The 23,878-nt window shown below is 35.2% G+C and overlaps 1 protein-coding gene across 1 annotated transcript in view; it reads left to right on the top strand.

Moving 5' to 3' along the window:
• CCDC178 (coiled-coil domain containing 178) overlaps positions 1-23,878 on the top strand; it is a 410,550-nt gene that overhangs the window by 353,582 nt on the left and 33,090 nt on the right. The window contains exon 19 of the mRNA XM_078060501.1: positions 14,633-14,767. Within this exon, the coding sequence (XP_077916627.1) occupies positions 14,633-14,767 (135 nt within the window). The remainder of the gene's footprint in view (positions 1-14,632; positions 14,768-23,878) is intronic.

Genomic DNA, 23,878 nt, shown 5'->3' on the forward strand with positions numbered 1-23,878 from the left:
GAGAGAATGAGAGAGAGAGCACATGAGAGGGGGGAGGGTCAGAGGGAGAAGCAGGCTCCCTGCCGAGCAGGGAGCCCGATGCAGGACTCGATCCAGGGACTCCAGGATCATGACCTGAGCCGAAGGCAGTCGCTTAACCAACTGAGCCACCCAGGCGCCCTCCATTTGCAACTTTTTTAAAAGCAACTAATTTTTCATTTTAGCAATGTTAGTTTTTTCTTATGAAAATAATTTCTACTACAGAATTTTAAAAATTGTTTTATTCTTGATTTAACATCTTTTTTTAAACCACAGAAAACAATAATTTTAGAATTAGAATAGTTTTGAGCTCTTCATAGGATTTGTCTGTGAAATTTAGTCATTTGAATAAAAAATTAAATTGTTATCTTTATAATTTTTAAATCAAATATTCAATAGAATACAGTAATTTTATTTCAGAACTGGATATCTGTGAAACTAAGAAGCCTGTGAGTTTTGCACCTTATTACTATTAAATACATAAAAATTAAATTGGATTAGTTATTTTCTGCTATGTCATAGTATGTGTTATAATTATAACATATACAAAGGAAATACATGTCCATATTCATATAAAGGGATAGACGTGATCTTTAACTATTAACTACAAGACTTAGTAGTGTTTGTTATAGTTCAGCTTGCTTTCTTGTGCCATTGGTGTTTTTATATATTAGCAGAGGTCCAAATACAGAATCTTGAAATGTATTATTCTTTATATCATTAGAATAAAAGAGTAGTTCTTTATTAATTGTTAAAGGCCAGCTCTAGTTTTGGGAATGCATGTGAGTCATATTTTATTTTTTTTTAAGTATACCTAAGCAGTTGACAAAGGATGTTTCCAGAAATGAGCTATGTGATCTTTGACACCAATCTGTGGAACAGATTTGATAATAAATATCTCATTACTTTTGAGATTTGTTTATTGTACATGTGTAGCTTGGTAACTGAGTACTATAAAAAGATGAGAATTAACTGGATTTTGTATATCTGTCATTCCTGCCGTGCCAAAAATCTGTGGAGTAATTTGTAATTGCCATTGTTTGGGTTATTACGATAAACAGAACTGATAAGGTTTGCCTTGTGAGCTGCGTTCACTTCACATCACTCTGTTGAATTAAAATTGCATGGACATATCTTTCCCTATCAGTTTTATTTATCTGTCAGAAAGAGAGAAAGGAAGTATGCTTCCACTATGTAAAACCTTATAACAAGCAGGTCAGAAATCATAATCATTATTTTAATATTCTAGTGCAAATGAATGACTGTATGTATGTTTCTATTATCTATCTATCATTTGAAATATATTCCTATAGGAAAATACTGTTACTTTTTCCAAGTGCCCTTTATCATATTTTGTCAAAGGTTATCATTTTAATTGGATTACCCAAGGTACAAATGCAAATCTGCAGAATATAGCATGTTTTTTCTCTCCTTTGTCAAATATGTGTAATTTTTCCTTAGAGATGCTTCTACATACAGTTGGACTATTTGCTTGACTGTGTTTTTAGATAGAAAATACAAGTAGATTGTGTGAAATGCTTTAATTTTCTCCCATGGTAAAAGTTTTTCATAATATTTCTATTCTTAGGCAGCAGCCTTCTCACCTATGAAATTCCCAAGCTCACTAGTGGTCACACCAGATGAGCTTTGAAATTTTCAGATACCTGTGGTGAGTTAAATACACAGGTACTCCCTTCACAAATTCTGTAACCTCTGACAATTGTCACACATTGTCATCACCATATACCCACTCCCAATTTCCACCCCAGTGTACTGGGGAGTGATTTGGACCTCAAGAATTTGGAAGGTTCCACATCCTTGATGTTTGTCCTACATGTTACTTTGACTAGAGTTGTTTATTGCTGTGATCCTATGAATTTCCTGTTTGAATGTTATATCCAGTGGATTTTTCATATATGCAGAACAATTCTGTGTACTTTTGAACTGTCATCCAGTTTTTTATAAAGATATTTTTCCTCAAAAAATTATAAATGAAGTATTGTTTTACAATCTGTCTCATACATTCAAATCTTCAGCAGTTGCTTTGGTGTTCCAGTGATGGAAAAATCATTATTCATAGACAAAGAACTTTGAGTGCCGTCCATGAGCTATCAGTCCTCCCAGTATTACCTTTGTGTTTTAAGGGACTTCTGCATTTTCAGTATTGACTGGCCTTTGTTTTCTGACAAAGCAATTTGTAGTTCATTTTCAGATAACTATACATATGGTATTTGTATTTTAATTAAAAAGACTGTTGTTATATCTGATTCTTATAAGCAGAAATTCATTATAAGGACACTTTTCATTTCCTTGAAATGTTCCCTTTCTTTTTTTCCAGGGTTCTTAAATTGCAAAAGCAAGTTAAATTATGTGCTTTGGGGAGTTAATTTTTGGCACCATATGTCTCTAAAAATGATTTAATTTTATCTTTAAAACATGTTTGTAATGACATTTATGTTTTGTAATACACAGAGACAATATAAGGAATTTTTAAAAGAAAAAACAGGCTAGTCTACTATTGTTTCAACATAGTAACATGTGTCTAAGGTTGCAAAAATTCCTGTTTATTTTGATTAATGTATTTTTAATATCTGAGCTCTGTTGTATATCTTAGCAAAGTGTCTTTACGATATCAACATGACTAATACAAAAATTTTACTGCTATTATTCTTATTAGGGACCTAATCTTATGATTTGAGAATGTTAGAAAAGTTAAACCACAGAAAAGGACTAATTTTAGTCTAAGGATTAATTTAAAGGCTTATAAACAACTTTCTCCAAAGCTCTATTCATCATTTTACATATTTTTATGCTTTTTCAAATGAGTGTACCATCAATCCTCACCTAATTCTATCAAATTCTCGTGTAAGTAGGCTTATATATATCTATCTTCAATTTAGTATGAAATACGTTATAAAGTTGCTATTCAACAAATGCTTTTATTATGTGAGCAGGAGGAGGAGAAATACCAAAAAATTTAGGCAATTTAAGAAGGAAAGAGTAGTAATTAATTTCTTATTGATTTAAACTCCTTTAATATTTTGGATAGCTCTTTTATTATAGGTAGGATCATGCTTAGTGGATACATAACAAAAGTCTTGTACACAAAAGCCTTTTTTATATTTTAGCAGATGGTCAAATATAATAGTATTTTTTAAGCTAGATTATAGTAAATTCTCTAAAAAGAAATAATCCTGAACCACAAAATAAGGAGGATGCTTTGACAAAGTTGGGTTAAGCTTACATGTCTTTACCGACATGTAAGTTGTTTTTTTTTTTTAATGAAACAACTAAACTTACAGTAAGTTACAGAGTTATATATAAGGTACATGTAAGTTTTATCATAAATTTCTGTGTACCTTTATCAGCTTTGTAAATATCGATATTTGCATATTTGCTTTGTATGTTTAGACCAGTATGAATACACTCAAAACCCTCTGTCTGCCTATTCCTAATATTATTTCCCTCCTCTTTACTGAGTTAACCACTAGGTATTTATCAATTCTATCCATATTTTATTAATTGTAATTTTATTAATTATTAATTTTATTAATTGTAATTAATTTTAAATGTAAACTATTAGTTTTCATTTTTATGTATAAATGTATTGTATATATCACATGCAATATTAGTGGATTTATTTTAAATTCTAGGCTGTAGGATATGAACGTACTACAATGTATTTTTTATTATTCAAGTGTAAACAATTAGATTGTTTCCACATTTTCACCATTGCAATCAATGCTGTAAATTAACATTATTTTATATGTTTCCTTGGGAACGTATTATAACTGTTATTCAAGAGCAGTATCTCTGACTTCAGAATGCATTAGATACCTGGAAGTCTTGTTAAAAAACACCAATTGCTGGGCTCCAGAGTTTCTGATTCAGTAGGTCTGAATAACTATATTTCTGACAAGTTCTGTTGTGATACTGATCCTGCTGATCTTGAGAACCACTGGTCTAGAATATGTAGGTTTAAGTATAATTGCTAGATCAAAGGGGAGCTACATCTCCAAATTTAATACATAATGTCAGATTGTTCTCCAGAGTCTTTGTGTCAAATTAGACACAGATTTGACAATGTATGAACAATGTATGAGAGTTTAGTTTTTTCCACATCTTACCAAGAATTGGTATGGACAGTTTTTTGTAATAATTGCCAATTGGGTGAGTGTAAATCATATTTATTTGTGCTCTACTATTGAGATTGAACATGTTTTTCTTTTTTTTAAGTGTTCAACGATTCATTAGTTGTGTTTAACAACCAGTGCTCATCAAAACACGTGCCCTCCTTAATACCCATCACCCGGCTACCCCATTCCCCCACTCCCTCCCTTCTGTAACCCTCAGTTTGTTTCCCAGAGCCCAGAGTCTCTCAAGGTTTGTCTCCCTCTCTGATTTCTTCCCATTCAGTTTTCCCTTCCTTCCCCTATGGTCCTCCGTGCTATTCCTTATGTTCCACATAAGAGTGAAACCATATGATAATTGTCTTCTCTGCTTGACTTATTTCACTTAGCATAATCCCCTCCAGTTGCATCCATGTGGATGCAAATGGTAGGTATTCATCCTTTCTGATGGCTGAGTAATATTCCATTGTATATATGAACCACATCTTTTCAAATGTTTATAGACAAAATAGCTTTCCTTTTCTGTGAATTGCCTATTTGTATTATTTGCCCATTTTTCTGGTATATTGTTTGTATTTTTCCTTATTGATTTATAGGGGCTCTTTCTATGTTAAAGAAATTAATCCTTGCTAGCTGTGTTGTTAATATTTTTTCTAAACCTCTGGTTAATTTTGTTACTCTGCTTAAATTTAAATTTAAAAAAATTCAGTATAATTAAATTTACCAGTTCTTTCCATTAGAATTTATTATTTTAGTATTTTATTTAAAACTGCTTCCCCTTCTAAAGGTCAGTTTTAAATTTATCTTTTCTCAATTTAGTCTACCTAGCTTTTATGTTAGTGTATATTATAAGTTAAGGATCTAGTTTTATTTTAGAGACTTGTATAGAGAAAATCAATTATGCCATCCTTTCTCCACTAATTTAAATGCTGTGTCATATTTCAAACTTATATATTTTATATGAATGTCTTGTTCATCTCTTTTCTGACCTAATGCTTATCCATTCCAATGCTGACATTACTGTTAGTTCCTACATCTTTATATATGTCAAGTTTTTTTTAGCTTGTTCTTCTATTTCACAATTGTCTTAGCTGTTCTCAGTCCTTTATTCTTCCATATAAGTTTTTTTTTTTTTTTAAAGATTTATTTATTTCTTTGACAGAGACACAGCGAGAGAGGGAACACAAGCAGGGGGAGTGGGAGAGGGAGAAGCAGGCTTCCCGCTGAGCAGGGAGCCCGATGCGGGGCTCGATCCCAGGACCCTGGGATCATGACCTGAGCCGAAGGCAGACGCTTAACGACTGAGCCACCCAGGCGCCCCTCCATATAAGTTTTAGATCAAGTTCTATGAAACCTGATGAGATTGTAGACCACTTTGCGAAACATTGACATGTCCCCTATGTGGACAGATTATACCTCTTCATTTATTTAGTTATTACTTTATATTTTTTAAAAATGTTTTTTAACTTTCTGTGTATATTTCTCTACATATTTAATAGATTGAAACCTAGACATCTTACATTTTGTATTGTGATTATGAATGGTATTTTAGAATCATGATTCAAAATTGGTTATAACTAATTTTTAATGTTATTTTTTTCAGTGCTGATCTTACAGGCAAAAAAGTTCCTAAACTCTCTAATTACCTCCTATTGTTGATTTGTAGAACCTCTTTAATTTTCTGTGTAGGCATTCTTTCTCATATATCTATTTTTTTCTTTCATTTTCTTATTGCTTTGGCCAGTATCTGCAATAAAATTTTGAAAAGAGGTACTGATTCCTGATAGCCTTTCTGTATTTTTCCTGACATTTATGGGAATGTTTCTAAAGTATCTCTATTTACTAAAATATTTGTTGAAAGTTTTGGGTTTATACCTTTATCAGGTTAAAGAAATTTTCTTCTGTTCCTATTCCTAGTTTGCTAAGATAATTTTTTTCATTGTTGATTGTTTTTGTTTCTGTGTTTATTCATATCGACTTCTCTTGGGGATGATTATTTTTTCTTTGATATATTGATGTATTTCATGAAAATATTTGCTGATAATGAACCATTTTTAAATTTCTGGAACTATTAAATTATAGTTCCTTTACACTGTCTTCAATTAATGAGCTCCTAGATGGTACAAACTACATTCTATCAATCAATAAGTATTTATTAATCACTCTCTTATTACTAATAAATCATTTTCAGCTTCAGTCTTAAACCAAACAGTGAATTAGGAGATCACTTTTGCTTTACATTCAGAAAATATGGATAGTAAATTATTTTCTGGCTAGGCAAAGAGAGAAGAAAGAAAAAGAGTTTAAAATCTATCATTAACTATTGCTGCAACAAATTGTCCCTAAATTTAGCAGCTTAAGCTAATAAACACTTATTTTCTCACAAAGTTTCTGAAAGACAAGAACCAGGAGCTGCATAGATGGGTGATTTTGGCTCATGGTCTCCTATAAGGTTGCAGTCAAGTTGTTGGTCAGGGTGGCAGTCATCTGAAGAGATTGGAGAATCTGCTTTCAAGATCACTCACAGGGGGCTGTTGGCAAAAAGAAGTTTCAATTCCTCACCATGTGGGTCTTTCACAGAGCTGCTTACACAACATAGGAGCTGGCTATTCCTAAATCAAAATATCTGAGAGAATGAGAGAGAGAGAAAACCCACGACAGAAGCCTCAGGGTGTGTGTGTGTGTGTGTGTGTGTGTGTGTGTGTGTGTGTGTGTGTGTGTGTGTGTGTGTGTGTGTGTTTGGAAGTGCATACTATCTTCTGCCCTATTCTGTTCTTTACAAGACAGTCACTAAGTCCAGCCTACACTCAAAGGGAGGATTTTCAAATAATTTGAGGTCTACTTTTAAACCCTCCTGCTTCAGGAGGTTTATCAAATAATTTGAGGGTCTATTTTTATTTTTTTATTTATTTTTTTTATTTTTTATTGTTATGTTAATCCCCATACATTACATCATTAGTTTTAGATGTAGTGTTCCATGATTCATTGTTTGTGCATAACACCCAGTGCTCCATGCAGAACGTGCCCTCCTCAATACCCATCACCAGGCTAACCCATCCTCCCACCCCCCTCCCCTCTAGAACCCTCAGTTTGTTTTTTCAGAGTCCATCGTCTCTCATGGTTCGTCTACCCCTCCGATTTCCCCCCCTTCATTCTGTCCCTCCTGCTACCTTCTTCTTTTTTTTTTTTTCTTAACATATATTGCATTATTTGTTCCAGAGGTACAGATCTGAGATTCAACAGTCTTGCACAATTCACAGCGCTTACCAGAGCACATACCCTCCCCAGTGTCTATCACCCAGTCACTCCATCCCTCCCAAACCCCACTCCTCCAGCAACCCTCAGTTTATTTCCTGAGATTAAGAATTCCTCATATCAGTGAGGTCATATGATACATGTCTTTCTCTGTTTGACTTATTTCGCTCAGCATAACACCCTCCAGTTCCATCCACATCGTTGCAAATGGCAAGATCTCATTCCTTTTGATGGCTGCATAATATTCCATTGTATATATATGCCACATCTTCTTTATCCATTCATCTGTCGATGGACATCTTGGCTCTTTCCACAGTTTGGCTATTGTGAACATTGCTGCTATAAACATCGGGGTGCATGTACCCGTTCGGATCCTTACTTTTGTATCTTTGGGGTAAATACCCAGTAGTGCAATTGGTGGATCATAGGGTAGCTCTATTTTCAACTTTCTGAGGAACCTCCATACTGTTTTCCAGAGTGGTTGCACAAGCTTGCATTCCCACCAACAGTGTAGGAGGGTTCCCCTTTCTCCGCATCCCTGCCAACATCTGTCATTTCCTGACTTGTTAATTTTAGCCATTCTGATTAGTGTGAGGTGGTATCTCATTGAGGTTTTGATTTGGATTTCCCTGATGCCGAGTGATATTGAGCACTTTTTCATGTGTCTGTTGGCCATTTGGATGTCTTCTTTGGAAAAATGTCTGTTCATGTCTTCTGCCCATTTCTTGATTGGATTCTTTGTTCTTTGGGTGTTGAGTTTGATGAGTTCTTTATAGATTTTGGATACTAGCCCTTTATCTGATATGTCATTTGCAAATATCTTCTCCCATTCTGTCGGTTGTCTTTTAGTTTTGTTGACTGTTTCCTTTGCTGTGCAAAAGCTTTTTATCTTGATGAAGTCCCAATAGTTCATTTTTGCCCTTGCTTCCCTTGCCTTTGGCGATGTTTCTAGGAAGAAGTTGCTGTGGCTGAGGTCGAAGAGGTTGCTGCCTGTGTTCTCCTTTAGGATTTTGATGGACTCCTGTCTTACATTGAGGTCTTTCAACCATTTGGAGTCTATTTTTGTGTGTGGTGTAAGGAAATGGTCCACTTTCATTCTTCTGCATGTTGCTGTCCAATTTTCCCAACACCATTTGTTGAAGAGACTGTCTTTTTTCCATTGGACATTCTTTCCTGCTTTGTCAAAGATTAGTTGACCGTAGAGTTGAGGGTCCATTTCTGGGCTCTCTATTCTGTTCCATTGATCTATGTGCCTGTTTTTGTGCCAGTACCATACTGTCTTGATGATGACAGCTTTGTAATAGAGCTGGAAGTCCAGAATTGTGATGCCGCCAGCTTTGCTTTTCTTTTTCAACATTCCTCTGGCTATGCGGGGTCTTTTCTGGTTCCATACAAATTTTAGGATTCTTTGTTCCATTTCTTTGAAAAAAGTGAATGGTATTTTGATGGGGATTGCATTGAATGTGTAGATTGCTCTAGGTAGCACTGACATCTTCACAATGTTTGTTCTTCCAATCCATGAGCATGGAACGTTTTTCCATTTCTTTGTGTCTTCCTCAATTTCTTTCATGAGTATTTTATAGTTTTCTGAGTACAGATCCTTTGCCTCTTTGGTTGGATTTATTCCTAGGTATCTTATGGTTTTGGGTGCAATTGTAAATGGGATCGACTCCTTAATTTCTCTTTCTTCTGTCTTGTTGTTGGTGTATAGGAATGCCACTGATTTCTGTGCATTGATTTTATATCCTGCCACTTTACTGTATTTCTGTATGAGTTCTAGCAGTTTTGGGGTGGAGTCTTTGGGGTTTTCCACATAAAGTATCATATCATCTGCAAAGAGTGAGAGCTTGACTTCTTCTTTGCCGATTTGGATGCCTTTTATTTCTTTTTGTTGTCTGATTGCTGTGGCTAGGACTTCCAATACTATGTTGAATAGCAGTGGTGATAGTGGACATCCCTGCCGCGTTCCTGACCTTAGGGGAAAGCTCTCAGTTTTTCCCCATTGAGAATGATATTCGCTGTAGGTTTTTCATAGATGGCTTTTATGATATTGAGGTATGTACCCTCTATGCCTATACTCTGAAGAGTTTTGATCAAGAAGGGATGCTGTACTTTGTCAAATGCTTTTTCTGCATCTATTGAGAGGATCATATGATTCTTGTTCTTTCTTTTGTTAATGTATTGTGTCACGTTGATTGATTTGCAGATGTTGAACCAACCTTGCAGCCCAGGGATAAATCCCACTTGGTCATGGTGAATAATCCTTTTAATGTACTGTTGGATCCTATTGGCTAGTATTTTGGTGAGAATTTTTGCATCCATGTTCATCAAGGATATTGGTCTGTAATTCTCCTTTTTGATGGGGTCTTTGTCTGGTTTTGGGATCAAGGTAATGCTGGCCTCATAAAATGAGTTTGGAAGTTTTCCTTCCATTTCTATTTTTTGGAACAGTTTCAGAAGAATAGGTATTAATTCTTCTTGAAATGTTTGGTAGAATTCCCCTGGGAAGCCATCTGGCCCTGGGCTTTTGTTTTTTGGGAGATTTTTGATATCTGCTTCAATTTCCTTAGTGGTTATAGGTCTGTTCAGGTTTTCTATTTCTTCCTGGTTCAGTTTTGGTAGTTGATACATCTCTAGGAATGCATCCATTTCTTCCAGGTTATCTAATTTGCTGGCATAGAGTTGCTCATAATATGTTCTTATAATTGTTTGTATTTCTTTGGTGTTGGTTGTGATCTCTCCTCTTTCATTCATGATTTTGTTGATTTGGGTCCTTTCTCTTTTCTTTTTGATAAGTCTGGCCAGGGGTTTATCAATCTTGTTAATTCTTTCAAAGAACCAGCTCCTAGTTTCGTTGATCTGTTCTACTGTTCTTTTAGTTTCTATTTCATTGATTTCTGCTCTGATCTTTATTATTTCTCTTCTCCTGCTGGGTTTAGGCTTTATTTGCTGTTCTTTCTCCATCTCCTTTAGGTGTAGGGTTAGGTTGTGTACTTGAGACCTTTCTTGTTTCTTGAGAAAGGCTTGTATTGCTATATACTTTCCTCTTAGGACTGCCTTTGCTGCATCCCAAGGATTTTGAATAGTTGTGTTTTCATTTTCATTGGTTTCCATGAATTTTTTTAATTCTTCTTTAATTTCCTGGTTGACCCATTCATTCTTCAGTAGGATGCTCTTTAGCCTCCATGTATTTGAGTTCTTTCCGACTTTCTTCTTGTGATTGAGTTCTAGTTTCAAAGCATTGTGGTCTGAAAATAGGCAGGGAATGATCCCAATCTTTTGGTACCAGTTGAGACCTGATTTATGACCTAGGATGTGATCGATTCTGGAGAATGAGGGTCTATTTTTAAAATCACATCTATGGACACTGTTTTTCTCTGACAGTAAATAACAAATATACTTCAACTCTATATTACTCCATTCTTCACAATGTGCCCCAATTGTCTCCTTTGGGCTAGGATAACAAGGCTTTATTTTTATGTCCTCCATAATGCAAACCACACAACTGTATACTCCAAGCTGGCCACAGAAAATACCTGAAAAAGTGATGCTTTGAAAGTTCTACTTTCAATGCTGAGAACATGAGAATGGTGTAAGACAATATTTCAGTGCTAATTTGGTTATGGCTGTGCCTAATGTTTTTGAAACTTGTGATTGGGATATCAAATAGTTTATATTAGTCTTAGCATATTATAATTTTCACATGCATAACAGCAGTAAAATAATATAAATTTAAACCTATTTAATTAGAGGTTTTGTGTGTTGTAATATATACATTATTACATTTAGTGTTAAAGCCAGGTTTATGTGATATATGGGAGTTAGCATGAATTTATATAGGTCATCAAAATAACTTGGATTAAAAACAGAATCCATATAATATACAAAAGTATATTAAAATAGGAGAATGGAGAATCTTTCATTCTTGCAAGTGACAACATTAATTTACTCTGTTTTACTGTCAGAGAATATCAAGCTTTAAAATGTTAATAAATATAATAAAAAGAACCTAATCAAATTTAATCAGAAGGGATTTTTACCAAATGTATATTATATACAAATGGACATTGGATGCAATGCTAACATTGACATCAACTCTCTGTATCTTAAATACCATGTCAAAATAGACATTGATTTTTTTTTCTTTGTGAATAGCTACGTAGTGATCATTATCTCAAAAGAAATAACAACAAATTCTATCTTTGGGCTTCCTTCAGCAAAGAACTCACAAAGCAAGAACTAGAGCCCAACTTACCAAATGTACTACAAATTCAAACTGACCAGAAACCATTGTCAGAAAACTCTACCATTCCTTTTTGCCATTTTAAATGTCTGAGAGTACACACCAGCTGTTTCCTGTTTCAGCACTCCTGATGCAGTTGAATATCCTCTTTTCTCTTTTGTGTACAAAACCGAGGGCACTGAAGTTGAGGATCTTTTTTCAAAATGACTCTTTTCCTGTGCCAGTATGCTCCTTCCGAGTTTTCTATGAGAATCTTATCCATTCTTTTCCAAAATTCTTGTAATATGTGCTAGAGACTAAGCAGCAGCCTAGTTACTCCATCAGTGGCTCTAAATTCCATTCTTACTTCTAAGTACTTGGCAAGTCCTTACAGTGCCCTTGCTGTAACCCCATCCAGTGTGTTTGTGTCCCTTACTGTTCTTTTTTGTTTCTCTAACACTTCCTCCCTCATCTCACCTTATCTTCCCTAAAATCTGAAGGAGAGGGCAGGAATTAATCATTTCAGGAATAAATGATTACATTTCAAGAATGTAATCATTGAAGAGTTTCATTTCAGAAACACTAGTTTAATTGAAGTTGGAGAGATCAAAAATCATTCCAGTTCCTTTGGCTTTCCAACCTAAATTCTGTGTCTACCTAAAGGACTTTTCCACTCACAACTGAATTCTCTCTCTTTAGTTTTCCCTTTATATATTTTTGTGTCTCTTACATTCACTTGGCTTATCTTTCTCTTCTCTCATTAATTATTAAGTTCTTGAAAGTCTTACTCGCTCCTTTGCTTCACCACTAAAATTTTACCAGTTCACTTTATTGATTTAATTTCAGTATTTATTGAGTGATTACTGTCTACTAACATCTTACAATTGGGCTTTTACCATAACAATTTTCTTAAAATAGTTGTCATCATATTCAAATCAACTGTCATTTCTAACACCTTAAATATTTTTCCATATATATTATTGTTGATCATCTCATTGTCTTTAATGTGGATATGTATGTGTATATATATGACTTTTACTGGATGCTGATTCTAAGAATTCCTTCAGTTTTTTTCTGTCCCCATTCTTTTTTCAGAAGCTTATTAGCTATAAATCAAAAATTTAAAAAAAACACTTTTGAGATATTACTCTTTTTTAGTTGATACATAAGGAACTTCTCTACTTAAGTAGAGAGAAAGATGGGTAGCATTACCATTCAGTTCACTTTGGTTAATGAGCTCCCACTTGTAAAAACCTTTCACATGTTGAGAGCTCCCACTTGTAAAAAAGTTACCTTCAGTTTAAGGAATTCCTCTAAAACTCATATTCCTCTTATTTGCCCTTGTCATATTTGCAGATACCATAATAATGGTGTAATGCTTAGACTAAAGTGTCTTAACATCTTAGTGAGTATTTTAAGATAACAGCATATGCTCCCCCAGTGGCTGTCAGATTTGGCAGAAAAAAAAAATTTAATATTATATTAAAACTACTAAATATTACAGAAAACCATTTAATAATGACAGACTTTCCCTTCAAAAAGTGATGTTAATTTTCAACTCAATAGCCTAAAGTATCTAAAATGTCCTTAAATTCCAGGTAATATATTTCAGCATTTAGCAGGCTGAAAATTCTATAGTTTTCAAGGTTATTCTTATTTCACAAGTTAACCAATTAATCAAGAATAGTGGTTTCATTATTCTGTGGACTTACATAAATACCTATGTGTTGCTTATTATGATGCATAATGAAGATAATGATTATAAACAATTCACAATTCACAACAGGTGACTATTTTTAAAATTGTTGTTTTTAAGTAAACTGTTTTATTGAAATACGCTTCCAGAAAAGTTCACAAGTCATCCATGCAGTCTGGTGAAATTTTGCATAGGATCCTTTACATGTGCTCAGATCAATAAATAAGACATAAAATAGCCATACTTTGTGACATGTTTTTATTCTGTTGTGAAGATGTCTGATATGAAATTTTTGGTGTTTATTTTTCATTCTACAAAATATACTAAGAAGTCAACATAAACAACTATCCACATTACCAAAAAAAAAAAAAAAAAAAAAAGGTTTCAGTGACAGAATATATTTTAGTACTGTTTTTAAAATTAATTTTTATGAAGTTTATTTCTTTGAAAATAACCTAATTATAAAAATTCTATATGGTGTGGCTGTGTTAACTGTTGAGTGACATATGTTCATTGTTTTGGTAAAACTTCTACCGTATTTGTTGTTGTTGTTTGATTTTATACTAAACATCCAAAAAGTATAGAATGCCTCATAGGAGAAGTCTTTTTCTGTGTTGATGCAGTATTGAACGTTTCACCTCTAAACACTGCGTCCACTGTACGTTAGTGCAGTGAGATGTCTCCATGTCACATAGTCAGAGGGAGGTAGATTAATAGAGAGTTCTTGCTGGAAATCTCTTCCCTGTTATTGTTCTCCCTCAGCAGTTGATGGCTAAGTTAATTCTCTTTAGTTTTGTCATGCTCTAAAGCACACATTGCCAAGCAATGGTAAGCTTTATGAGGGAAAAAAAAAAAAGAAGAAGCAATGGTGTCCATCAAAGTCTCCAAGTTGCATTTTTAAACTTTGGCTTAACCTGATGTGCCATTCAAAAAAGCTTCAAAAGATTATTTTTTTTAAAGAAAGGTTCAATATGTCCCGAGGCTATCGGTTTTGAGTTAAACTGGGTGAAGTAGAAATATTTTACTCATCAGCTTTGCAGTCACAGAGTTTGCCTCAGCTAGAACAAAACTGCTGAGGCATTTAGAGAAAATTAACCCCCCATCCTGGCGGCCAGATGTGACTGGTTTCTGATGAATGCACATGAGTGGGCTGGAAAATCAAGAGACTGTGAAATTCCTGTCAGGTCCATACAGTGCAGAATGGGCTATTGACTGCTTTCTATATTTCCCTCCATCATTCTTCTTGAACACTGCCATTAATTTCCTCTCCTACTCTGACTTGTGTTTTTCCCCCCTCCCTCTTCCCTTTAGCTCTGTCAGCTGCAAAGAAGGATACACAAGGTGTGGCAGAAGCACTTCAAACTGGTGGTCCTCTACAGCCAGATGAGGCTGGCCAAGTTCCAGACAGACTCTCAGGAGAGTATTCAGAAAATATTAGCTGTGCAGGTAGGTGATTGCAGGGAAGTAGGAAAGATCATTCTGATCTAGATTGAAAAGCAAATGATGGGTAGTGTGATGAAGCATTAAAACCATATCCCATCAGAGTTTTATAAATTTTTAACCTCTTTAATAAACTGGAATTGCATGAAGGATGAATTCAGTAAGTTAGCATATACACCATGCATACTTTGGGGGAAAAGGGAGAGTGAACTTATTTTTCACAAACCTCAAAACAGATTTTTATAAATACATTTGGTATAAATATATATTTTCAAATCTTCAGGCTTTGCAGATGCCATTCAGCTGTTTAAGAGATATCGTCAACAGTTGCCTTCTGTTGCTTTTGTGTGAAATCTACTTCAGTAAAAATGACACTTATGTTTATCTTATTTACCTGTTTTCTTTCCCCTTCCATTTCAAAAGAGGCTTGTCCTCCTAAGAAGATTTAGAGATAACTTTATTTGAAAAATATGCACTTTGAGATTAGAATATAACTGTGGTTCCAGAAGCATGTGAAATTTTACTCTTTGTCTCTGTAAAAACTTTTAGTGGATCCGTTGTCTTTATTTTAAGACTCTGATCTATTTTAGAAATCCGTATTAACTATGTAAAGACTATTTTGGGAAAATTAAATTTTTTAGATTAATATTTTACTATTTGAAATGTTATAATATGAATAAAATATGACTTCCCAAAGGAAAATAAAACAAACACCACCTTGTTCTATTAAAAAACAAAAAATAGAAGCACCTGTTCTATAATATAAAATGCACATGCTCTTTAAAACCATAATCTTCATTAACTTGCAGCATAAACAATGCATGCTGAACCTAAACAAACCAAATCTTTTTCTAAATATTTTAATTACGTGTGCACTTCATGATGCATAATTTACCATAATCAAAGGATTTTGCAAAACACTTCCAAAGCTATTTCAAATTTCATTTTTACTGGCGGCTATTTTTGCTGTTTTCCTCTGAGGATGTATGTGTGTGTGTGTGTGTGTGTGTGTGTGTGTGTGTGTGTGTGTATCTATCATATGAAGGACATATATAAGATGTATATGCACTTTATATATGTACATGTACTTTATATAAGGATTCCACTGATAATGGATTATAACAAAAATTTTAAATAATAGAAATTTAAAGTTTTGAAAAGGTAGAACTTAAATGTGTAGGTTTAATAGATATGCATATACAAACTTGAGTATAAACTACAGTTGCAGTGTTTTTGAAGTCAGGATCTTGATTTTTTTTCCCTTAAAAGTCTGTTAACAGATAGTACATTAAAAATTATGGAGTGCCTATAACTTGTGATTCCCTTTTAAATATCCAAAGGTAATTTGCATGTTCTATTTATTGTTTTTAAAAAATCTCATACTTCTGCCTAACTGTAAACATTCTTAAGTGATAAATCCTCATTGTAAATTAGGGTGTATTTTGAAATATTGAAAATGTCAGTAGAAACTTTGAATATCATTAAAGTGAACTCTCTCCCTAACCTACAATAATCCTTATTCTAATTTTTATTAGAAATTCACCAATACATTTTTTTAACAAATTTGATTTTAAATTACTTATGTTGATGGCTGTTATATAACAATGGAAATGAAGAGTTAGAAATGATAGCATAGTATCAGTAGAAAGATTCAACTACTCTGCTTCTAGAGACACAGTAACAAGGCTGGATTGTGTTTGGGGAACTTGAGGAACATAATTTAGTGAATTCTTATCTGATGGAGATGATGTCAACTTAGAATATTTCAACTTTGACTTTTAATAGGAATACTGAAACATAATTTTCAGGATCTTGCCATAAAACTATAGAAACATGGGCAACCCTCTGAAAAACTTAACTCCTAAACCCTCAGCATGGTACACAATGACCGTCATGACCCAGTTCCTGCTAAACTTCCCAGGTTTATCTCTCTCCAGATTAGTTCCTTGAAGTCTATATCAGCTGCTCCAAAATTCCTCTAGTGTGAAACCTCTTATTTAACTCCTTCTTCCTTTCCTGTGCCTATACTCTTAACCTTTTTCTGTAATACTCTTATTATCTTACCTGTTAAAGAACATCTGACTCAAATCAAACATCTCTACAAAATCCTTCCTGAGCACCTTCCTTTTCTTTACCTCCTACTGTACTCTGTACACATCACCAAACCACAGTTGTATTTTCAGCACCTTACTCCTTCTACTTGTTGCTGTGCTTTTCTTCCTAGAAGAGTCTAAGTTCCTTTGGGGCTGTACATCATCAGTGAAATTAGTTCAGTTCTTGCTTAGTTGGTTTTTAGTGTGTAAGGCCATTAAATTTATCTGAAGGTATTCCATGACTAACTTGTTTTCACTTATTATATCAACATTTTCTATTTTTTTATTTTATTTTTTAAGTTTTATTTATTTATTTGAGAGAGTGAGAGCACAAGCAGGGAGAGGGGCAGAGGGAGAAGCAGACTCCCCACAGAGCAGGGAACCTGACACAGGACTCGATCCCAGGACCCTGAGATCATGACCTGAGCTGAAGGCAGACACTTAACCAGCTGAGCCACCCAGGTGTCCCTCAAAATTTTTTAAATGACAACATGATAGAGTGATTCAGTATGTTTGCAGAGTGAGTCTGCAGGTATCAGTCTCTATAATTTGAGTCAACATGGCTAAAAATTGCTTAACAGACCAGATGCTATTGCTCTCTATTTTTTTTTTAAAGATTTTATTTATTTATTTGACAGAGAGAGAGATAGTGAGAGCAGGAACACAAGCAGGGGGAGTGGGAGAGGGAGAAGCAGGCTTCCTGTCGAACAGGGAGCCCGATGTGGGACTCGATCCCAGGACCCTGGGATCATGACCTGAGCCGAAGGCAGATGCTTAACGACTGAGCCACCCAGGTGCCCTATTGCTCTCTATTTTCATATAATTTAATAGCACGTCAATACTATGGAATCTAATGTTTTATATTTTGAAGGTAATATTAAAATGATGCCATAGGATATTAGTGAATTTTAAAAAAGATATTAGTGAACGATTTGATGAGAAAATCATCTGATGAATCTTTAAAAAGTAAATTGTATATAACTGGTATTGAGTAAAATCAATTCAAAATAAATGTTAGGCAGAAAAAGGAAACTTTGTTTCACCCTTGGGCTTGAAGCAATTGCAGGACTATCCAAAAAAAAAAAAAAAAAAAGCATAATTGGTAAATCTACAGATGGCAGAAAACCAGGTGGACCACATAAGCTTTTGAAAACATAATCAAACAGAAACTAGTAAGATGAACTATAATTGAAATAAAGTATTGGTGTATTTGACATCGAAGCCATTTATATAAAATATATATATATATAAGAATAATTATATATATATATATATATATATACAGGGATTTTAGTTGGCTATAATTTTAACATGAGCCAAAGTGAGCTACTACTATCTTAAGACCAATGCCATGTTCCAGCTCTGGCAAGCACATGAGACTTCTTGAATCTGACACTTGTAGGGCATATTTTATAGTCCTAACCTCACATCTCAGCCCATATAAGGTACTGTCATTGCATTATTTTTCTTTTTATTTTTAACTTATTTAATGCTGTGATTTTTAATACCCCTTTGGCATCTTATTTGGAAAAAAGACTGAATATTAACTCATCATTTAAATAAGAGAATGTGATGTGGCAGACATGTTCATGTGATCTTAGACTTCGAAGGCACAAATGTTTTGTCTTGTTAAAGGAGATGATAGTCCCATTGCACTTCAAAAGTTGGGTATATCTGCAGTATTTTATAAAGGTTTGGGAAGTATAGTTTAAGGGCCATATTGATATACTAGAAAGCAGCAATCTAATAAAAAACAGGGAGAGGGAGAAATATACAAATTTAGAATGTTTAATTGTAAAAGGAAAAGACTTTGGAAGGACAAACATCTAAAGGACTAAGTGAAGGTTGCCAACACCTGGACCCATAATGGAAGGGTGGGTTAGGGCTCAATATGAAAATATTTGCTCTCCAACCATGCACTGCTAGTGCTCGAGCAGAAGCATTGCAGTGGTTGAGGGAAAGCAAACTGGCTAAGAGTCAGCCCAGAGAGCAGCTTCTCAGTCTGCACTCCTGGAATGTTCACCTGACCTCCTTGAACAAACATTTGTGTGTGGTCTGTATGTCCTCACCCACTAGAATGTGAGCCTTCTCCTTTGAAAAGCATGTCTTATTTGTTTATCTTTATCCTCCTGGCACCAACTACAGTTCTTAATACATAAGTACTCAAAAATATTTGTTGAGTGAATTGATTATTATGTGAATTGGTGAAGTGGTTTATTAGGATTTAATGTGATAACCTCAAAGGTCTTTCAAGCTCAAGGTGCCTACATTTCTATACATTAATAAACAAAAGCATTCTCTAGGTGCTTTGCCAAGAATTTTGATGGCACAGAAATAAGGTGTTTAGTCATTTCAGACATTTGTGCATGCACACACACACATAATACATATAAGGACAGACCAATTTCTTATTTCTGGAAGACAGCTATGCAAATGGAAAAAAGCCAGAAAAAAACACAGGATAAAAATTTAAAATCACTTGGTTGGAGGTTGGGAGGATGGCAGAGTAGGAGGACCCTAAGCTCTCCTTGTCCCACAGATATAACTAGATAACACTCACATCAGCATAAATAACCCAGAAATCAACCTGAAGATTTGCAGAACAAACTCCACAACTAAAGGTAGAGAAGAGGCCACATCAAAGAAGACAGGAAGGGTGAAGGTGGGAGTTTGGGAGTGAATCAGACCAGACTGTGACTGTCAGCAGAGGGGAGAGAGCCCATGGTGTGGAGAAGGGCAAAAAGTAGACTATCACACTGGAAAGCCCTCACAGGGAAGGTAAATCCCCATAACATATGGCTTTGAAAATGAGAAGGGATGAATCTTGTGAGTTTGTACAACTACCAGGACTTAAAACATGGGATTTTAAAAAATCAGTGGGTTCAACTTCAGGAGAGCCTGGAGAGCATTAGGAAGTAGAGTCCCTACCCTTAAAGAGACAACATGGCAAAAGCCCATGGAGATACAACATGGAAGCAGAAGTTTGAAAAATGCCAGAGCCATACTGGAGGGAGAGTTATTTACTCATCTCAGAGCATGGCCAGAGAGGCAGTGATCACAGGGAGACCCCTCAGGAACAGAGGAGCTGAAGGCACCAATTCACTCCCCCACCTCCAAGCATAAACACAGGGCCACCTGAGCAGACCAGCATGGTGCCAACACTCACTACCTAACTTGCTTACACCAAGCCCTGTCCCCCACACTTCTGTGTATTCATCCTTCCCAGTCACTCTTGCCTCAGTCCAGGTGCTGAAAGTCTCCTCCTCCCAGAAGACCAGCACAAACCCCACCAACACCTCATCTCCCAACCCAACCATTTTATGGGACTTCAGTTTCAGTAGCCACAGTGGCAGTGGCAGCAGGCCTCGTTTCACAAGCAGACCAGTGCACACCTTGTTAAAATGCACCCCATCCAGCCAGTGACCAAACATGGCCCATAACAGGCAAAGAGAGCCTCTGCAAATGACTGGACTGAAGGAAAAATTGGCTAGGACACAACAGCAGGGCAGATGTAACACATATAGGAGACACTCCCTAAAGCGCCAGATCCTAGGGAACAAAGGACATTGCACTGCAGGGCACTACAGGATCTCTTTTTCATAAAACCATTACATTCAAGAGCAGGAGATGTAGCTGACTTTCCCAACACAAAGAAACAGACACAGAGAAGTAGACAAAATGATGAGAGAGAGGAGTATGTCCCAAATGAGAGAACCATACAAAACCACAAGAGAACTAAGCAAAATGGATATAAGTGTTATGCCAGATAGTGAATTTAAAGTAATGATCATAAGGACACTCACTGGACTTGAGAAGGAGTGGAGAACATCAGTGAGACCCTTAACAAAGAGATTAAAAAGAATCAATCAGAGATGAAGAATATAATAAATGAAATTAAAGATACACTTGATGGAATAAACAGCAGGCTAGAGGAAGCAGAGGAACGAATCAATGACCTGGAAGACAGAGTAATGAAAAGTAATCAAGCTGAGCAAATGAGAGGAAAAAGGATTATGCAAATGAGAATAGACTTAGGGAAATCCATGACTCCATCAAGTTTAATAGCATTCATATTATAGGGATCCCAGAAGAAGAAGAGAGAGAAAAGGGGCAGAAAATTTATTGGAAGAAATAATAGCTGAAAACTTTCCTAATCTGGGGAAGGAAACAGATATCCAGATTCCAGGAGGCACAGAGGTCCCCAACAAAATCAACACATGGAGGTCCATACCAAGACATGTAGTAATTAAAATGACAAAAAATAGTGATAAAGAAAAAAATTTTAAAGCAGCAAGAGAAAAGAAGACAGTTACAAGAGAAACCCCATAAGGCTATCAGTGGATTTTTTTCAGCAGAAACTTTGTAGTCCAAAAGGGAGTGGCATGATATAGTCAAAGTGCTGAAAGGGAAAAATCTACAGCCAAGAATATTCTATCCAGCAACGCAATCATTCTGAGTAGAAGAGACAAAGTGTTTCTGAGAGAAACAAAATCTAAAGGAGCCATGACCACTAAACCAGCCCTACAAGAAATATTAAAGGGGGCCCTTTGAGTGGAAAAGAAAAACCGTAAGTGAGAGTATAAAAAGTTGGAAGCACAAAAGGAGTAAAAATAAGTATATCTATAAAAATCAGTCAAGGGCTTCACAAAATAAAAGGATGTAAAATATAATGCCATATACCTAAAACATGGAGGGGAGAGGAGTAAAGAATGGGTTCCAATTTAAACAACCATCAACTTAATGTGGACTACTATATGCAGAAGATGTTATATACAAACCTGATGGTAACCATAAATCAAAAACCAGTAATAGATATGCAAAGAGAAAAGAATCCAAGTATATCACTAAGAAAGCCAACAAACCAGGAAAGAGAACAAGAGAAGAAAGGATTGGAGGAGAACTACAAAAACAACCGCATAACAAGTAACAAAATGGCAATATATACATACCTATCAGTAATTACTTTGAATGTGTAAATGGACTAAATGCTCCAATCAAAAGACATAGGGTGACAGAGTGGATTAAAAAAACGAGACCCGGGCGCCTGGGTGGCTCAGTTGGTTAAGCGACTGCCTTCGGCTCAGGTCATGATCCTGGAGTCCCGGGATCGAGTCCCGCATCGGGCTCCCTGCTCTGCAGGGAGTCTGCTCCTCCCTCTGACCCTCCCCCCTCTCATGTGCTCTCTCTCTCATTCTCTCTCTCTCAAATAAATAAATAAAATCTTTAAAAAAAAAAAAAAAACGAGACCCATCTATATGCTGCCTATAAGAGACTCATTTCAGACCTAAAGATTCATCCAGATTGAAAGTGAGATGATGAAGAAATATTTAGCATTAAAATGAATGTCAAAAGAAAGCCAGGGTAGCCATACTAATATCAGACAAAATAGATTTTAAAACAAAGTGTGTAACAAGAGACAAAGAAGGGCACTATATAATAATAAAGGGGACAATCCAACAAGAAGATACAACAATTGTAAATATTTATGCACCTAAGATGGGAGCACCCAAATACATAAAACAGCTAATAACAAACATAAAGGAACTAATTGATAGTAATACAATAATAGTAGGGGACTTACACCCCACTTATATCAGTGGACAGATCATCCAAACAGAAAAATCAGCAAGGAAACAATGGCTTTGAATGATATACTGGACCAGATGGATTTAACAGATATATTCAGAACATTCCATCCTAAAATAGCAGAATACACATTCTTTTCAAGTGCTCATGGAACATTCTCCAGAATAGACCATATATTAGGATACAAAACAAGTCTAAACAAATTAAAAAAGATCAAAGTCAAACCATGCATCGTTTCTGACCACAACACTATAAAACTAGAAATCAGCCATCAGAAAAAAATTTGGAAAGAACACAAATACATGAAAATTAAATAACATACTACTAAACAATGAATGGCCCAACCAAGAAATTAAAGAAAAAATTAAAAATTACATGGAAACAAATGAAAATGAAAGCATAATGGTCCAAAATCTTTGGAATGCAGCAAAAGCAGTTCATAAAGGGAAGTTTATAGCAATACGAGCCTACCTCAAGAAACAAGAAAAAATCTCAAATATACAACCTAAACTTACACCTAAAGGAGCTAGAAAAAGAACAAACAAAACCCAAGACCAGCAGAAGGAAAGAATAATGAAGATTAGAGCAGAAATAAATGATATAGAAACTTAAAAAACAATAGAACAGAGCAAAGATACCAGGAGCTGGTTCTTTCCAAATATCAACAAAATTGATAGACCTCTAACCATACTCATCAAAAAAAAAAAAAAGAGAATTCAAATAAACAAAATCACAAATTAAAGAGGAGAAATAACAGCCAACAACACAGAAATACTAACAATTATAAGAGAATAATACAGAAAATTATATGCCAACAAATTTGACAACCTAGAATAAATGGATAAATTCCTAATATAACCTACCAAAACTGAGGCAGAAGAAATAGAAAATCTGAATACCCGATTATCAGCAATGAAATTGAACTAGTAATCAAAGAACTCCCAACAAGCAAAAGTTTAGGACTAGATGGCTCCACAGGCAAATTCTACCAAACATTTAAAGAAGAGTTAAGGGCGCCTGGGTGGATCAGTTGGTTAAGCGACTGCCTTCAGCTCAGGTCATGATCCTGGAGTCCTGGGATCGAGTCCCGCATCAGGCTACTTGCTCAGCAGGGAGTCTGCTTCTCCCTCTCCCGCTCCCCCGTCTTGTGCTCTTTCTCTCTCTCACTCTCTCTCTCAAATAAATAAATAAAATCTTTAAAAAAAATAAAGAAGAGTTAATATCTACTCTTCTCAACCTATTCTGAACAGCAGAAGATGAAGGAGAACTTCCAAATTCATTCTATGAGGCCAATATTATCCAAAGCCAGATAAAGACACCACAAAAAAGAGAGAGAGAGAGAGAACTACAGACCAATATCTCTAATGAACATAGATGCAAAAATCCTCAACAAAATATTAGCAAACTGAATCCAACAATATATTTTAAAAAGATCATA

This window comes from Halichoerus grypus, chromosome 13, assembly GCF_964656455.1.
Source record: "Halichoerus grypus chromosome 13, mHalGry1.hap1.1, whole genome shotgun sequence".
Lineage (NCBI taxonomy): Eukaryota > Metazoa > Chordata > Mammalia > Carnivora > Phocidae > Halichoerus > Halichoerus grypus.